The sequence below is a fragment of the Staurois parvus genome, unplaced genomic scaffold (assembly GCF_062004578.1).
Source record: "Staurois parvus isolate SC_StPar_1 unplaced genomic scaffold, SC_StPar_1.0 ptg000719l, whole genome shotgun sequence".
In the NCBI taxonomy this organism is placed as follows: domain Eukaryota; kingdom Metazoa; phylum Chordata; class Amphibia; order Anura; family Ranidae; genus Staurois; species Staurois parvus.
Genome location: NW_028318515.1, coordinates 7,151,203 through 7,171,600, shown reverse-complemented (window position 1 = coordinate 7,171,600; position 20,398 = coordinate 7,151,203). Strand labels below are relative to the sequence as shown.

The window sequence follows — 20,398 nt, the reverse complement described above, 5'->3', positions numbered from 1 at the left end:
ATACACATGCCACTTGTATTTAGACAATATTTGTTTATCCCAGAGTTCAACTTTAAGGCATTCTGTGTTTGTAAAAAACAATACAATAGACATAATCAGATATGAGTGATGATCATATTACATAATCTAAGATGATGGACATGAATTGATATATGAACACTCAATATGTCAGATTGCCAACATCTCTTATTCTAATACAACATAGACAAATAGGTTTTCAATGGGACTTTAGAGGCAATACACAATCCAAACACAAAATTATCTTAAAACATAATGTAATGCATAGTTTATTTGCATCACAAAATAAAAACAATCATAAAATACATTTAGGCTGGCCTGTTTAAATATGTACAGTACTACAATACAGGATACCCCATTGTCGATGGTCGCATACTTATATACATTCTCTATGGTGCTTAACTTGCCTGCACCGTTGCCAAAGCAATAAAGGTTCGATGCGTTTCAGAAAAGTTCTTCCTCAGAGGTACCTTTTTGTGACTCTCCGCAGTACATGAGGAAACATTGGGTGCCCACTGATAACATCAGGTGGTGGCCTAAGTAAATGCATTGCATTAGCCTTGGTGTACTCTGGCTTGGTTCATGGTCAGAGAATGGCAGTTCAGCAACTGTTATTTGGTTTTGTTTTTAATTCATGGTTGTTTTTTCTTTCTTTTTGTACAATTTGAAAAAAATGGCATAACCCTACTTATCCCTGATGAAGGATTTTTCCTAAGCATGTCAGCTCTGCCATGGTTTGGCAATGGTGCAGACAAAATAAGCATGATGGAGAATGTACAGTATGTTAGTATCCAACCGTGGACAATGGGCTATCCTGTAACTATTGTCATATTGTACATATGTAAACAAGCCAACCTAAATGTATTTTATGTTTGTTTTTAATATGTGATGCAAATAAAGTTGGTACTACATTTTCTTTTAGATACATGTGTTTGAATTGTATATTGCATCTAAAGCTCCATGGGAAAGCTATTTGTCTAAGTTGACAAGAATCGATGATTCCACTTCATGTGAGCAAAAATGGCAAGTTACACATTTTCTCCACGTTTGTAGCAGTGATGTAGCTTTTTTTGCCCCAGTTGTGACACAGAAGGGTAAAACAATAAAATGAGTTAGTTTCACATCACAATGCAATTCTTTCCAATGTTTATAACTTGTGCCTGGAAAGGCATATGCCAGCAGTAGAGCTGGCATAAAATGGCATAATGCACGTCTCAGGTTCTTCCTGCCCCCCCCCCCCCCGTCTCTGTCCCCCCACTCTTTTTCGAAGTGCACTGTATACGTCTCTTTTCTCCCGTTTGCCTGAGGATCGCAGTCATCTACAGACCCCCGGGCCCAGTTTCATGCTTTCTTGATGACTTTTCAGCATGGCTACCGTACTTTCTCTCCTCTGAGGTGCCTGTCATCATCCTCTGCGACTTTAACATCCCAGTCAATGCTCACACCCCTGCCACCTCTCAACTACTCAACCTAACTTCCTCTTTTAACCTAACACAATAGTCACAATCCACCACCTACTGCAATGGCAACAGCCTTGACCTTGTATTCACCCACCTATGCATTCCCTGTAACCTCTCTAACACCCCTTTTCCTCTCTCTGACCACAACTTTATCAGCTTCACACTCTCCCTGCCTCCTACCCCCCATGCTTCCTACCAGCAAATCGTCACCTGTAGAAACCTCCATCTCCTCAGCCCTGACCTTCTTCACTCTGCTACTGTGCCCCTCTATGATGAAATTGCACCCCTGTCCTGCCCAGAGCTGGCCACATCTGCCTACAACAACTATCTATCATCCTCCCTGGATGCTCTTGCTCCTCTTTCTACACGCAGAACCCGGCCTCGCCTGTCTCAACCCTGGCAAAGAGATGACACCAGAAGTCTCAAGAGATGCAGCCACACTCTTGAGCGAGCATGGCGTAAAACTAAATCCCTTAAAGACTTTACCCTCTACAAGTTCGCTCTTCTTAAATACAACTCCAGCCTCCACGCTGCTAAGCAAACCTACTATAACACTCTCATCAAGACCCTCTCATCCAATCCTCGTCAACTCTTCTCTACCCTTAATTCCTTACTCCACCCCTCACTGCCACCACCCACCAATTTACTTACTGCACAGGAGATTGCCAGTCACTTCAAGAAGAAGATCGACACAATTCGTGATGAGATCTTCAGTGTCAAGCTTCCTCCTCTAACCAACAAACCAGGCTGAACACCAAACTCTACTCTCTCCTCCTTCAACCCTGTTACCTCCAAGGAAATTACCGATCTCCTTTCCAAGGCCCACTTCACCACCTGTCCCCTGGATCCTGTCCCCTCATGACTGTTGCAGCCTCCTTCCTGCTCTATCCTAAACTCTCTATCCCCCATCTTCAACCTCTCACTCTCCAAGGGCACCTTTCCCTCCCCACTCAAATATGCACTGGTTACCCCCATTCTCAAAAAACCCTCGCTGGACCCCACCTGTTTGAATAACTTAAGACCCATCTCCCTGCTCCCGTTTGCCTCCAAGCTTCTTGAGCACCTTGTTCACTAGCGTATGAACTGCTACCTCACCAACAACAACCATCTTGATCCCCAACAGTCTGGCTTCCGCCCACAACATTCCACAGAAACTGCCCTACTAAAACTCACTAATGACCTACTAACTGCTAAAACCAATGGCCATTACTCCATACTCATACTCCTTGACCTTTCCGCTGCCTTTGACACAGTCGACCACACGCTCCTCCTCAGTAAACTCCACTCCATCGGCCTCCGAGACTCTGCTCTCTCCTGGTTCTCCTCCTACCTTTCTCAGCGCACTTTCAGTGTCACATACAACTCCTCCTCTTCCGCTCCTCTTCCCCTTTCTGTTGGGGTACCCCAAAGTTCTATTCTTGGGCCCCTCCTTTTCTCTCTCTATACCTCCTCCCTGGGCCAACTGATAACCTCCCATGTCTTCCAATGTCACCTCTATGCTGATGACACCCAGATCTATCTCTCCACTCCCCAGCTCACCCCCTCAATCTCCTCACTGTACTGTCTCCCTTATATTGTAAAGCGCTGCGCAAACTGTTGGCGCTATATAAATCCTGTATAATAATAATAAGATGTGTCTGTGCATGCAGAGCACTTTGCAGTGAACGTTTGGGTAAAAAAGCTACAGTATATATTTTCATATGTTTCTCACACACAAGGCAAACAATTTGGTATTTTGATACGAAGCAGGCTGAGAGTGTACATACTTCCTAACCTGTAGGAATAGAGAAAGGGGCAATACAGAAAAAAAACACAAAAGATTCCCACTAAAAACAATAGACATCTAGTTCTTCAGACATATTTAATGCTTTACAATGGCAAGGAAAAATAAAAAAAAAGAATAAAATAAATCAAAATATTAAAAAAAATCCTTTAACTCCCCCCCATCTCACCACTAACAATAAAAAAATACAAAGGTAGTCAAAAAAGCTCCTGCCCATGTCAGAGTTACTCTTGTTGAATGTAGTGATGTCTACTTTTTGTAATTTCTAGATGCAGAATAAAACAATCCCCTAGAGATTCACTATAGCACTCAAATGTCTTGTATTGTGAGAAACTGTCAAGCTCTGAATGGTTAATTGTTTTATTCAGTCATAGAAAACAAGGTCTTGGATCAAGGATGGCTCCAGACATGTACTTTGATTTTAGGTTGGAATTCATCCAGTTACATCCTTTAAAGTGTAGGCCAAATAAACATGTCCAGATGTTTCCACAATCCTCAGATGAGACCAGTGGGTCACCTTACTCCACAAAAATGGTGAAATTAGGAAAATATAAAGCAGAGGTTGTCAGCATATGTTGTTGTCAAAGTGAATGCTCCTTTAAATAGAGTAATTATTTGCTGAACGTGTATGTACAACATGACAATATGTTACACAGCGTAACAGAACCTGCCTCCACTCTACCACAGAGCATTTACCATATGGTAGGAGTAAACATGCTCTTAATGAAGCCACTGAAGATTTAGCAATGAATCCATCTTAACAAGAGTGTGATTAAACAAGGGAGATATGCACTGGGGATCGCAGACTGCAATGCTGTACGTTAAGCACAAAGCATGAGAGAGAAAAACTACTAAAGTCAACCTAGAAAAGGTCATGCAATGAATCTCATATTAAAAGAGACACTTACTATGGTCAATTACTCCGAATAGCAAACACCACATGGGCATCTTACTAAATGATTTACAAAGATAATTAATATGTATCTTGTTCAAAGTTCACATTAAAAAAAACATAGGTACAGTGTTTTGTAATCCCAAATTATTATCCTGTATACATTGCTAAAATGCTATACAACATTCATGTAAATGTTTTAGAATGCAAACCTAAAATGCATAGGAAACTATCAGAATTCCAATTTCATTTAATAAAATATTGCTAAACGGTTAATTAGTTAACATATACATGAAGCAGACAAGGACAACTGACTTCTCAATATTACAGACTGGAACTGGAATTGCAAGAAACATGTATATAGTTTAAATTACATATACGTATTACTAGTATTATGCAGGTAACAAGTGTGGGTTGTGATAAGAGGAAACTATATTCTCTGGTTTCTTAAAAGGTAGCAAAGTGGGGCTCTGACCCGCAATAATGGTCAGATATCACCAGGAACTGCAAGTCTGTCCTACTGATTGTCTTGGGGTCTGCATGATCTATAGCAGTGGTGGTCAATTTAGAAAAAAATAAATAAATAAATAAAAAAAAAAAATATATATATATATATATATATATAAAAAGGGCCTCCCCTGTGGCCCCTGACACCACCATACATAATATTCTGTATATTTAGACATACTACAGCAAATGGTAAGAGTCTATGGACATGCTACAGATGTGGTGGCATCTTACATGACTGTTAGAGGTCAATCCTCTATACAGTTCAATGCTTTCACTTCCACCATGGACCAATGGGGTCCAGATGCTGCAAAATAAGTAGCAAAGGGCCTAATGTGACTCTTAAGTCACAGATTAGGCACCAGGGTTCTATGGCAGAATATGGGTGATGCCCAAGTCCATAACAGAAATGCAATGTTCCCAAACCTCTGGGAAACAAGAAAACATTTTTTTTTAAGACCAGTGTAGTCTATTCACACACCTAATGGCATAATTGAGCTGATTCAAATATCTACTATGTAATTATCTTAGGCATTCAGTAGATTTTATCTGTTCTATAAATGGAATTTGTAAAGAAAGGAATTACTTTTATTGCTTTTTCACAATTTACCAGCAATTATAAAATATGAATAACGTATAAACAAAATATATACTAAAAACAATATACACTAAGCCAGCTTTTGCTTATTATTAAAAGGAATCCTGTCTCCTCAATGAAAGAAAAGTGCTGAAGTGTCCCATTTCTTTTCAACCCAAATACTTGAAGCTGGAGCAGAATGTTGTCAAGCAAAATGGTTTTTTGCCTCATAAAATAAGAATGGAACATGTGGGATTAATGAAAGGACCTTAATACGATTTTATCCTGTTAGATTACTTTCAAAGACTCTAAATACCATAAACCATATAACTCCCCAAATCATCCTTTAAAGATGAATCTGCAACCAACTGTAATGTACTAGCAAATAATTGATTCTCTTGTATTTTGTTATGTGCAGCAAAGAATAGCTTGAGGGATGTCATAGCACAACTAATGGATACAAATGGACTGAATTTAGTAGGAGTGGAAGGTACTGGATACATGAAAGCAATGTCAAATACAGCAGGACATCAGCGTGCGTCTTAAGAGGGTCTCTGAATCCTAATTCACTGGTAGAAGGGTTGAAAATGAGGTTTTGAGGAACTTCACATTGGAAAATGTATCAAATTACTTTCAGGAAATGCTGACTCTTTGAGGATTATAGAATAATAAGTATACAATTTGTTCCTTGCTGTACAGAATCAACCTACAGCAGAGTTCTAAAACTTTTTTTCTCATATACCTTACCTGAGGGAGAGAAGCACATATGGAACGTGTATAATATACTAATAAAGACACAGACATTATCCACTTGGCTACAGATAAATATTCTGGAAAGTGTCACATCATGAGTGTGGATAATGATATTATCTTGACAACTGTATGTGAGATAGCCATTCAGAAATAAATGTTATTACAATAAATGAGTAATATATGCCATTTTATTTCTGTACTACTGAGACAGTTATTATTATTATTATTAGTTATCCTTGAATTGTAACAGTACCTAAAAGTGTTTCTATATGTTAATTAAAACATCGTCTTTGTTTGTCAGCTATCTGTAACAGCCTTGAAATACTCGTTGAGAGAAATAAATATTTAAAGGATAAGTTTAAATTTTGAACAAAGATAATAAATACACATTTTTTTGCAGGTAAATAAAAATGTGCATTTAATATTTTAGGTTGCAGGAGCCTTTAAACCATTGCACCAGCAACCAGCAGATCTTTGGTGCCATGCAGGTCTCCTGCAGACCTGTCAATATATCTTCTTGCCTGTGCGGGATGTATGGGCAAGCAGATACACTGACAGGAAGAATCAATGAACTACCACGGTGCTGTGGAGAACTCTGTAAATGAATGACGCAGCTGTGTGGGCAGAACCCTGCACAGCCACGCTCTATTAATAACACTGTTCAACAAATTTTTATTTTTTGCCAGTTTTGGAAACAAAAGGATCCATTTCTTAATGAATTTCACATTCTGAGTTCAAATATAACAATGAAATTTGTCAATTGGCTCTAGTTTTTCTGTAAACGGAAAGTTTTCTACTATAGGCGTAATGACTACATAATGCACAATAATTATATAGATAGATGTCTTTCCACAAATATAAAGCAAGTGATATTGACTACATAACAAAGCCTAAATGGCATAGTATATTGCATAGGATTACCAAGAAAAATTATAGCCATAAGCTAAGTTGAATCATTTTAATACTTAGGATTCTCACTAGTTTTGTCTTCAGTTTGTGTCGGTTTTGCTTCTCTTGGCTTTTCTCTTGTATTCGAGGAAAGGGCTATCTCTTACAACTGCACGTGACTACACGCTTCAGGTTCTTCCTCACTTGACTCAACCACGAAGGATTCTGGTGCTTTAGGAATTGGTAGCCCCTCTCCATGAGGAACTGGACGTATTGCCGATGGAATATTTGGATAGTGCACAGATAACTTTTTCTTCTTATTTAGCCCTTTTACAATTGGAGGCACCATACAAAAGTAACAATTACTAACATGATCTGTTGGCTCTCTCCAAATCATTGGCACAGCGAAAGGCATAGATGCCTTTTTTCCATTCAACCATTGCTCCAGTGCCGTCCCACAAGAATTGTAGCATATATGTGGTGCCCAGCTCTTGTCCTGGTCTCCTATCTTGCAGCCAAAATACAAGTTGTAGGCTTTCTTAATCATTCCTGTTATCCTCCTTTTTTGTGAGATAAAAGTTATTTCACCGCAGATATAGCAGAAATTATCTGCTTTATTCACACAAGTTCGAGGCATTACTGAGTAGCCTATATAAGCAGAAAACGAAATGTAAAGACGCTGTCGAACTACAATCAGCTACAGATACTGCAGCTTTTATGCAGTGAAGTGATGCAATTAAAGGCTAATATTGCATCATCTCAGTATACATGCAATTTTCTATTGGTCACCAGTATCAATTGCGCAATATGCAGCTGAAGTTGCATCATAATTTTGAATGGCTTACGTCATTAGATGGGTGAATATATCATGGAAACTAGAGCCAATCAACATTTTTTAGGGTCATTTTCGTTTTCAGCACCCCAAAATTATGTAAGATTAGCTAATTTTATGCCCAAAACTTTTTACCTGTTGAACAGTGTAATTGACAGGTACTATGGGGAACTTTTCCCCCATGCTGCTGTCACAGTGCCACAGGGAGGGGGGAGGGGGGAGGGGGGATCAGGTGGCGGCTGCAGCATTGGGAACATGTTCCATGTTCTACTCTAAAAATCGGTAGAACATGTAACATGTTCCCAAAGGTGAACTTATCCTTTAACCAAGGCCATGTCAATGGGCTCTTTCAGATTTTAGTTAAACTCCTAGTATATGTAAACACCTAGGAGAAGGATGTATGCTTACTGCAACAGGTTCTCCTACTGCCATGGGAGAGTGACAAATACAGTATATGAAGGAGCTTTGGGTGAAAGGATATTATCAGTAATGGAAGGCCATGACAAATTAACAGAACATTTGTTGGCTTGAATTACAAAAATCCTAAATTTAGACTCTTTTGAATTATGAAACTTAAGCCGAAGTTCATTCAACATTTTACACAAATCCCCCATGCAATTTCAGATCCACTGAATAGTACATAAAGAGCTCCTCCTCAGAGAAGGAGAGAGTACACTGCACAGGCGGAAGTGGCCACTAGGGGACACACGCTTGTAGCTTCCAGCACATCCTTCAAATGACAGGATGAAGGAGGATCAAGGAGCCATCACTTTCTGCAGATAGTCCTCCATAACTGCATATGTAACAGAAAGTAGAAGCAGCTTTAAAAAAAAAATAAGGAAAAAACTCTTAACTACGGACTGCCTTACTGCAGTCTTTCTTGTTTTGGATGAAACAGAGGAAGGTTAGGACCTTTATCAGGTTTTTACCACTATATGCCTTTCCAACCTTATGCTGGTGTCACAGGGACAGAAAGTGAAATTTCACCAGAGACACAGACAATGAAAAAAGCCCAGGGGTTACAATTTCGAGACCAGACCTACTATGACATGTATACAGTAAACATTACTGTATACATGTCGACACTATAATGGAGTACAGGGGTGCTGGGATATACATTACTGTATACATGTCATATCACTATAATGGAGTACAGGGGAGCTGGGATATACATTACTGTATACACGTCATATCACTATATTGGAGTACAGGGGAGCTGGGATATACATTACTGTACACACGTCATATCACTATAATGGAGTACAGGGGAGCTGGGATATACATTACTGTATACACGTCATATCACTATAATGGAGTACAGGGGAGCTGGGATATACATTACTGTATACATGTCATATCACTATAATGGAGTACAGGGGAGCTGGGATATACATTACTGTATACATGTCATATCACTATAATGGAGTACAGGGGAGCTGGGATATACATTACTGTATACACGTCATATCACTATAATGGAGTACAGGGGAGCTGGGATATACATTACTGTATACACGTCATATCACTATAATGGAGTTCAGGGGAGCTGGGATATACATACTGTATACATGTCATATCACTATAATGGAGTACAGGGGAGCTGGGATATACATTACTGTATACACGTCATATCACTATAGTGGAGTACAGGGGAGCTGGGATATACATTACTGTATACACGTCATATCACTATAATGGAGTACAGGGGAGCTGGGATATACATTACTGTATACACGTCATATCACTATAATGGAGTACAGGGGTGCTGGGATATACATTACTGTATACACGTCATATCACTATAATGGAGTACAGGGGACCTGGGATATACATTACTGTATACACGTCATATCACTATAATGGAGTACAGGGGAGCTGGGATATACATTACTGTATACACGTCATATCACTATAATGGAATACAGGGGAGCTGGGGTATACATTACTGTATACACGTCATATCACTATAATGGAGTACAGAGGAGCTGGGATATACATTACTGTATACACATCATATCACTATAATGGAGTACAGGGGAGCTGGGATATACATTACTGTGTACATGTCATCACTATAATGGAGTACAGGGGAGCTGGGATATACATTACTGTATACACGTCATATCACTATAATGGAGTACAGGGGAGCTGGGATATACATTACTGTATACACGTCATATCACTATAATGGAGTACAGGGGTGCTGGGATATACATTACTGTATACACGTCATATCACTATAATGGAGTACAGGGGAGCTGGGATATACATTACTGTATACACGTCATATCACTATAATGGAGTACAGGGGAGCTGGGGTATACATTACTGTATACACGTCATATCACTATAATGGAATACAGGGGAGCTGGGGTATACATTACTGTATACACGTCATATCACTATAATGGAGTACAGGGGTGCTGGGATATACATTACTGTACACATGTCATATCACTATAATGGAGTACAGAGGAGCTGGGATATACATTACTGTATACATGTCATATCACTATAATGGAGTACAGGGGAGCTGGGATATACATTACTGTATACACATCATATCACTATAATGGAGTACAGGGGAGCTGGGATATACATTACTGTGTACATGTCATCACTATAATGGAGTACAGGGGACCTGGGATATACATTACTGTATACACGTCATATCACTATAATGGAGTACAGGGGAGCTGGGATATACATTACTGTATACATGTCATATCACTATAATGGAGTACAGGGGAGCTGGGATATACATTACTGTATACATGTCATATCACTATAATGGAGTACAGGGGAGCTGGGATATACATTACTGTATACATGTCATATCACTATAATGGAATACAGGGGAGCTGGGATATACAGTACATTACTGAGTAATGAATATTCCAGCTCCCCTGTACTCCGTTATAGTGATATGACATGTTGTATACAGTACTTACTCCTAGTCCATCCGAGTCCCCCCCCGCAGTGGAGAGGGTGTCTCCTCTCAGCGGAGCCGAAGAAGCCGGAAACCGGAAGTTGTAAACCGGAACTCGGCTTCACAATGAGGCTTGGAGCGCAGGGGCAGTCGCTCCATGCTTCATCTGTGCTCGCTGCTCACCGCTCACCACAGAGGAATTTCTCCTTGCATTTGGCGAGTGGGCAAGCGGCTTTTTAAAGCCCTGTTCTAACCTTTTCATCCGTTATTTAAAATGGAAGCATTTAGAGCTGGAGTTGGTTTTAAGCAATAAAGGTAAAATCCTTTATTATTTTACAGTTTCAAAGTTTTGTTTAACGTGATGTCAAACTCAGATGAAACAAAGGTCCCAGTTAAGAGACCTAAATATTCAAGGAGATGCATTATTTCTGCTGAGGGCCATACCTACTTTATTAAAAAAAAAAAAAGAAAAGATTATGGCCCTTCAGAGCTTATAGTGGTTCTAAAGTCACAATTTTTTTTACATTAATGCATTACCCACATAAGGGTACAAAATCCTTTCACTAGCTGTTTGCTTCCCCGCTCCCTAAATATTTACCCAAGTCAAGTATTGATCCAGAGCTGTGCCTGTCTGCAGGCCTCACAGGGAAGACTGATAGAAGTGGGATCCATTGACTCTTGCTGCTGTCAATCTAATCCAGTGAGGAAGAGGCAGGGGGTGGGACCCACACCTATGGACACACAGCTGGCTTGGGAGTGATTCTGTATATCTGCTTCCATAGCAATCGGCTTGCTATGTGGGCAGATACAGAAGAGAGGGAACCAAGAGTACCAGTGGAGGACCCCAGAAGAGAAGGTTCAGGGACGCTCTATGCAATACCACTGCACAGAGCAGGGAAGCAGAAACCTTTTTTTTATTTCAGGTAAAAACATTACTATAATGTTAGAATCACTTTAACATTATAGTAAAATTACATCTTACAATATTTAATCCCAGAGAAGGATCATAAAACATTTCTTGAAATATTTAGTTGCAAAACTAAGTAGGAGAGTGTAAATCATGAACTCGAGAATTGCTGGGGGTGCATTCCTTTATTTTAATCCCTAAACCACTGAGAGAGGCAGAGAATGAGACAGAGCTGCATAAAACACATAAAACACCAGTTTGACATGACTGGTGATTAGCTTTCTACATCATACCCAGTTTTATAAAAATAAATACAAAAATGAAATAATGAAATCAATGTGGTTTTGGGTGATCATTGAGTATGTATTGTCATTTCTGCTCCAGCTTATGATATGTGCTATTCTAATTACAAAAACATTCCACCCAGAAATTACTAAGAAAATACTCCTTACCATAGAGAGGGGGACAATTCCCAGAATATCCTTCTGACTAATGAAGACCTCAGACAGAACCAGATCAGTTGTGAGTTTTCCAGGATATTCTAGCTGCCAGGAGATGGGCTGAGTACCGGAAAGGCTGCTGAAACTGGTGATCTCAAAGTTCATCTGTACGACCTCTGTAAACAGACTGTTACTCCTTCAAAAAAGCAAGAAAGACTTTATTAGCTGTGATGTCGGTCATTGTAAAAAGGAATGAAGACTTAAGTATCTTTTTATAAAGTTATTAAAGTCAGAATGATGGCATATCATTAAATGTTAACACACAAAACAAGTCAAAACCTAATGAGGGAAATTCATAAAGCATGTCTTTGACACTCCTTAGAATTCTAATCTGCACAACAAATGTTGGTGCGGCTAACACATTAATATACTTCTTGGAAGCAGGTACATGACTTTGGGACAAGCACCACATGCAGAGGTGCACTGAGGCTGACTGTTCACACAGACACTCTGTCCCCAGTACAGCAGCTGAGGATTTTTAAAACATGGTGGGCAAACCCCGATGGTAATTCAGAGGCACTAGTTACTGTCAGTTCTGCTCCTTCGTGATTGGCAGTGGACAACCTGACTATAGAATCCACAAAATGACTGCTGTCAATCACAAGGAGAGAGTGAGAACTGGTGGGGAACTAGTGCCTCAGGTTCCCCATCAAACCTCATACACTGTAAGTGTCACTGGTCACCAAGAAGCTACAGACTGTGAAGCTAACGGTGTCCCTAACAACCAGTGATAGGTGGGTAAGGGAGGGGTAGTGACAGCAAAGATGTTGCCTGCTTCACAGCGTACAGAGGCAGGCACTAGAGATGAGCTCCCAAATGTGGAACATTTAGGACTTTAGGAGTGGACCAACGCAACAGCTTCTAGCTGTCAATGGTTGCTAAGGTAGCAGAGGGTGCTTGCGCTTGCCGCGTCCTTACAAACCACTGACATCACCCGGCCCATTCGCTTACATGGTTGGGAATACCTACCATGAAAGCAAATGGGTGGGGATTGGTGAGGGTAACATCATTGCCTATATATCTCCACAATGATGTGTCCACTATTCTCGTTCCTTCCCTTAAATAGCTAATGGAAGCTCAGAGAGTGGAGCATCGGGATACGTCATAATTTTTTTCTTTTTTTGGCGAGTTGGTGGGCATCAGGTTTCATAACTGATTTGTGAGGAACATTTTGGGGATTTTAGTTTTTTTTTAAGGAATTGTCAAATGTTTGGGTGTCTTTATTCTAGATGCCTAGTATGGGTAAAAGAGGGAGGGGGTGCCACTACCTGCTCGGATTAAGGGACTGGTTCCCCAGTTAGAGGCTTCCTTCTAAACGCCATACCAGGCTCAGAAGGTGCACCTACCTCATTCATGCTTCACAGTTAATTTCATTCTTTCTGTATGTGCTACAGCAAACATGACTTTCACAAAGAAAAAAAAACAGCATACAGACCCCTCCAAAGTTCCGCAAAATACATAGCAGACCCTTTGAAGGGATCTATGTGTTCTTTAGAAGCTGACAATGAAATATAATTTGCCAGGAAGTTTAAACCATTTTTTCCTTTGTAATTATCAGTGTTGCAGCAGCAATATTTGTACATCACAGAGACGTGCCCCTCTACAGGCAGGATCATCAATGCTCCTGGCCAAATGTAATTTACCCTTTTTTTGGATTGGTACATGTTTCCCACAGTAGTGATGTCCACCACCCCCACCCTTCATCCCCCCATGGTATTTTTGTCATCCCTTGTCTATTAGCCCTGAAAATAAGCATTTTGCATTTGACAGATTCTGCTCCCATGGGGTAAGAGTTCAGAATCTGAATTTCTTTGAACTTTGACAAACCCTGCCTAAACCAATCCTAGGGCAACTCGACTCTCTGTCGGAGCACATTGCCTGTTTCCAAACATCAACTAACAGTAGGTATTAATTGCCTTCAGTTTCATTATTTATGAATTGGAGGGCAATTATTTTTTATTTTGGTGCAGTAAAAGTGGCGTCACTAAGAATATCTAAATTTTCCATGCTGAACTCAGTGCTGAATTACCAAATAGACAAAGTAGGCACCAGCCTATGGCCCCATGCCATTGAAGGTCCCTGCGACAATTGATTAAAATAATATTGATTTGATCTTAAAAGAAAATTACAGTGAAACTTTCTTAAATTGCTTACAAAAGATAGAAAAAATTAATCAACTCAAAGAAACTAAAACTTCACATTAAAGACGGTATAGAAAAAATACTGTATTAATGTAATGCACCCAAAAACAACTAAAGCAGAGTTCTGGTTAAAGTAAAAAAAAACCTAAAATTCAGCAGCTACAAAACTGTATCTGCTGACTTTTAAAAAATGGGCACTTACCTGTCCCTCAATCCCACGGTGTCCCCCCTTCAGCCCGTTTCCCTGGCCGCCTTGTGTTCCTGGCGCTGGCATCTTCCGTGTGGGCACCTAGCTGTGACACCCTGTGGCTTCACAGCTGGGTGCTCACTGCCCATGAGTGAGTAGTGCTGCACTTTGTGAATGGTCGCGTAGTCTTCTGGGACTTGTCACGTGTCCCAGAAGACTACAGAGAGGAAGGACAACTTCCACTTCCAATCGCCTAGGCGATATCAGTGGAAGTGGGAGCGGGTACCTGTCAATTTCAGATACCCGCTCCCCAAAGGTGCCAATCCTTAGCGGAGAGTGGGGACCAGTCCTTATAGAAGAACGTCCTCTTTTGGGTGGAGCTCCAATTTGAAGTGCATAAACTATAGACATCAGGTTCACATTATAGTTTGTCTCTTAAATGTTCATCTTCTTTCAGCTGTCAGTTTGTAGAAAGAATTTGGTGCAACCTGCATGTGTAATGTACAGTAGTGATGGTGATCTCCATCTAGCGGCCGACACACAAACTACTTAGTTTAATGTTATCCCACTAGAACGAACGCATGAGACACCTCTAGAAATATGTGGGGAGGAATCGGGCAAAGTTTACACTGCCTAGGGACTTCCACAGAGTTTAATCTGGAATTGGCTGTACTAGTGCATTCTATGGTTTACAACAATTTCCTTCATAAATCCCCAATGCTCCTGTCGAAAAGATCACATTAACCGAAGATTTACCCAATACATTTATTTGCATGCACCTTTATATTCTCTCTGCAGCACTGAGGGATATAATTATAAAATATCTGCATAGCCATTTGCACAGGCAATCTACATTTGTTCTGTGTGAACAGGGCAAAAACAAATGTTCTTTAGGCTATTTTCTCTTCTAAATGATCTTTCCTTATGGACAGTAGTAAAACACCACAGTATGGCCACTATATGAAGCTGAGGAGCATAGAAAATAAACACTTCTTTTTAACAACAGATGCAATTGTAATAATGCTAGAGAACTCTATAGGGAATTAGCAAATAAATGTAACCAATGGCTATTTTTTACATTCCTTCTAGCACTCTCTAGAATTGTTACACTGTGGGGTTGATATACTAAAACTTGGAGAGTGCAAAGTCTGGTACAGGCATGCATAGAAACCAGCTTCCAGTTTTGTTTTTTTTGTCAAAGCTTAAGTGAACAAGCTAAACATATAAGCTGATTGGCTACCATGCAAAGTTGCACCAGATTTTTTACTCTCCAGTTTTGGTAAATCAACCCCACAATCTCTTTTAACAAAGACCCATGTATTTTGTATGCTCCTTAGCTTCATCTAGTGGCAATAATGTGTTATTTTACTACTGCTCATAATAAAAAGACATTCATTTAGAAGACAAAATAGCTTAGAGAATATTGGTTTTTGCCTAATTCGCACAGAACAAATGTACATACAGATTTTCTGAATGAATGGCAACAATATTTTTTCTTTATAAATACACACTTAGATGTCTAGTTTTAAAACAAACTGGTAAATCACCAGATTCTGAGTGCATTGGTTTTAGTAAATCTACCCCAAAGGCTAACATAGAGCAGATTTTTTAAGCCCAGTGTGTATGAGGCCAAACTTATATCACCGACTTTGTCTTTCATCAGTTTTGAGAAGTGAGAACAAAACAGAATACAATAATACTTAATATTTCTAATGGTTTTCTGGTTGTGGATTTTATGCTGAAAACTGGATTCAACATATTATAATTATGGCTAGCTATTTCGCTTCTCATTAATAGCTTTGTGGGAATTTTTCATTCTATAAGCACTGGGAACATAAATACAAATCAATAGAACACAGCTGTTTAGCTAATTCCACAACAGCTCAGCACTAGGGATTCCACCAATACATCTTTAGAAACAAACAAGACTTTAAAGAGAAATATGCATCTTTTAAAACCTTGAATCAACATTTTCATATCAAAGGTACAATGAAAACCATCAAATGTAACATCAACCAACAAATGAACAAACAAGGAATTGTAGAAGGAAATAATAGGTACAGCAACCATGGCATTTTCTGAAACTCGTGTATGCTTTGCACTCGTGATGCCCAATTTCTTTTGCAGAAACTGTTTTGTTAATGTTGATGCATTTGGATATACAGTACTATCAACCACTGGAAACTATATTGCAATGTATGGCACAACCATGCAGTGTGTTGTAGATTGGACTTGGTTATGTAATGCAGCATTTCCCAACCAGGGTTCTGCGTAGAGTCCTCAGGGGTGCCGCAGCAAAAATTGTCTGTACACTCTAATTCGAGTGTGTTCTGTGCTAACTTCTGTATACAGACAGGAGGGAGAGAGCACAGCCTGTACCTCCTCCCAGCTCTCTCTGCTGCTATCTGTACTACTGCCGGAAACCCAAAAAGCTGTGCCTGCAGCCCACCCCCGTCCTGCCAACTGATGACCTCACTAGTTGCGAAGGACATGTCAGGCAGTCCATGCAGCTTTCTGGGTTGCCGACATGAGTACAGCAGCAGAAAGAGCCAAGAGGAGGTGTGGGCTGTGCTGTCTCCCTGCTGTCTGTACACAGGAGTTAACACAGGATCACTTTGATCGGATTGTACAGGGGTTGATAACCCAACCCCTATCTCTTCACCACTTTGCTCCTGCCCCGGCAGCAGAAATTATGAGTATGGGGTGGTAAACAAACCCTGTACAGTCTGATCTAAGTCACCCTGTGTACCGACAGGAGGGAAAAGAGCTGAAGGGAGAAGGGGGGGCACAGTCCACACCTTCTTCTGGCTCTCTCCACCTTTCTACTGCTTTTGTGGTGGGGAGGTTTGTGTTAAGAGAGGGGAATTAGGCTAGAAGGGGGATTTGGGAGGGGAGATTTGTGCTAGAAGAGGAGATTTGGGGGAGGGGAGTTGTGCTGTGGGGGATTTGTGGTAGGAAGGGGAATTTTTGGGGTGGGGGGTTTTGAGTTTGGAGGGAGGAAGATTTGTGCTGAGAGGGGGAATTTGGCCAGTGATATTTGTAGTAGGAAAGGAGATTTGGAAACGGGGAGATTTCTAATGAAAGGGGGGATTTGTGATGGGAAGAGGGGAATTTTGGGGGGGGGGTTGCGCTAGCGGGGTAGATTTCTGGGGAGAGGATTTAGAACCTACAGACCACTGAACTCTGCCTCACAAACTTCATTTTAGGGCTTGTTCGTAATAAGGCCACTGAACATCTATGTGTTGCATTTTACAAGTAAAACTACTTTGGATTAAACTGTCATGTCTTATTGGAGAGTTGAACTGTCTGTGGAGAAATGCTGATTCAACAGGCAATCATACTGGCCACACGGACTGGAGTCTATGGGAGAGATGCCAATGTATAATGCAGTCCTTGAAAACAGAACAGCATGTGTATTCCAATAAATATAAGGGGTTGTTTTATCACGTTCAATGTTCATTTTAATACCATTCACACACCTTTCCTTGCCTCTCAGTAATGTTCACATTATTTTATCATTGTCCGCAGGTAGGGCCCTATTTAGTCAATATGTGGCCCTGGGCACATCTGAAAACTGATGCCTTTTTGTGAACTCTTTGTATCATGTGACCACTCAAGAGTGAGCTCCCCTGCCCCCTCTTCCCCTTATAGTTTTCTTGTTGAATGTACCAAAAACAAAGGAGATCACAAAATAAAGATAAAGCTAACAAAAGTAGTTCATTCTGAAACCACAACTCTAACCCACCTGTTCTAGGCAAAGATACATTAAAGCAGTATTAAAAACAAAACCAAAAAATGTATATATTACAGCTTACTATTACTTAGATGTGGTAGCAGCATTTGTGTATTTTTAGGTTTTTCCCCTCTGTTTTCACCTGGTGATCTGACCAGTAACACACCGCCTGTATTAGAGTGCAGAAGTACTGCTACAGGAGAGCAGAGCTGCAAAAAAATCACGTATATATACACGTGCATAAAATTAGTGAAGCGCTATATCAACCTAAATCCTAATCATAAATAAATTCATGCCTTTTGTGCCACATGTCAGCATAATAGTGCTCAGTGGTAAATGACCCATAAACAGGAATGTATCCTTATTGTGAAACTATTACACAAAAATAGGGTGAATGTATTACCAGTGATATAAAATATCATGTGCATAAACAATATATTCACACCTAATAACCATTCAATATATTAACATATAAATGTGAATCAAAAAATGCAAAAAAAACATCCGTGAATGATCAAAATGTAAATTCCACGCAAGTGAAACTGTTAAAAGGTGATCTTCACTCTGGTGAATAAATCCTCAAATGGCAGCAATGCCTGCTCACCTCCACACAATGACCCACACAGGGCCAAAAGGCTAATAATCTCCTCTGTATCAGATCCTCATAAATATGCTCCTCATTCAGGGACCACAGGATAAATGGAGACTCCTCCCCAGCGTACCTAATCCGCTCCACCTCCACTCAATGGCATATAAGTGAGACACAAAAAGATCCTTCCATAGTGCAATATTGTTTATTGAAAATAGATAGAGTAAAATTGCACTCACATGTATTCCCCAACACATCAGCCTGTCACCACCTCCCATGGGTGTACTGCATGGTATCTGGGGAAACCAATATGGCCACTGCGTCCGGACATGCGTCACCTCGTGACCGGAAATGGCGTACCGACGCGTTGCATCACGTGCGTCGTGACTTCATCAGGGTTAACGTGTATATATACGTGATTTGCATTTCCAGGTAGGGGGCACATGCTCTGCCTTACCCGCTCTGCTAATGGCGGCTAGAGATGTCAATCACCAGGTCCCGGCCAGCGATTCCCGCCCGGAACTCGGTGATTGTCGGGGAAAGCTGACAGGGGACAGACTTTTCTGTGACCAACACAGGTTTCTCTCCTGTCAGCATGGACATGCTGTTTTGTATCTCTCTGCACAGCAGAAAGATACAAAACAGCATATCTCTCTAGTAAAACACAAACAGCACATAGTTAACCCTTTGATCGCCCCATGTGCTAACTCCTTCCTCAGTGTCGTTAGTACAGTGTCAGTGCTTTTTATTAGCACCAATCACTGTATTAGTGTCACTGGGGATGCCAGTGGCAGTTAGTTCCCACCCAGTGTCAGAATGCCCACCCAGTCCTACTATAAGTCGCTGATTGCCACCATTACTAGTATAAAAAAAAAAAAAATTCCAATATATATACCACCATTTGTATACACTATAACTTTCACATAAACCAATTTACATGTATTGGGATTTTTTCTTAGCAAAGAGAACTCTTAGCAAAGAGAATGTAGCAGAACTCAATTGGGACCAAATTTATGAAGAAATTAGATTTTTTTAATTTTTTATTGGATATGTTTTATAGCAAAAAGTCAAATACTGTATATATATATATTTTTTAAAATTGTCAGTCTTTTTTTGTTTATAGCACAAAAAATAAAAAATGCAGAGGCCATCAAATGCCACTAAAAAAAATATCTCTATTTGGAGGAAAAAAAATGACATACGTTTCATTTATGTACAACATTGCAAGACTGCACAATTGTCAGTTAAAGTGAAGCAGCGCCGTATCACAAAAATGGCATGGTCAGGAAGGGGGGGGGGGGGTAAATCGTCTGGAGGGCAAGTGGTTAAGATATACTAACAAATTGAAGCCAAATTCCAGCTAAAACTTTATATGCAGTAACAGCAAACAGTTTTGTTCCTTTGGTGCTAAAGATTGCACATCGATAAGTAAAAGTTTATCATTGTAAGAACTCCTGTCAGAGCTAAATGGTTTGTCTAAACCCTCTAACCGCTACATCGGTAGGGCAGCTTGTTTTTTTGAAAAGCAACAGACCTACTGTCCAGATCAACAGGTGAAAATAAAAGAAACAACCCAGACTTTCTTTGGAGGCTTTGCAGCTTTCTGTACACCGGGGGGGGGGGGGAAGTCTGGTGTTGCCTAATTTGCATCTCTGTTTTTATGCCACCCATTTGGTTTATATCCATTGGTGGCTTTTCCCCC

General features: G+C 40.2%; 1 protein-coding gene across 1 annotated transcript in view; it reads right to left on the bottom strand.

Annotated features, from left to right (window-relative positions):
• The window catches only part of TMEM132C (transmembrane protein 132C), a 681,352-nt gene that overhangs the window by 138,908 nt on the left and 522,046 nt on the right, over positions 1-20,398 (bottom strand). The window contains exon 4 of the mRNA XM_089653717.1: positions 11,999-12,182. Coding sequence (XP_089509843.1) covers positions 11,999-12,182 — 184 coding nt within the window. The remainder of the gene's footprint in view (positions 1-11,998; positions 12,183-20,398) is intronic.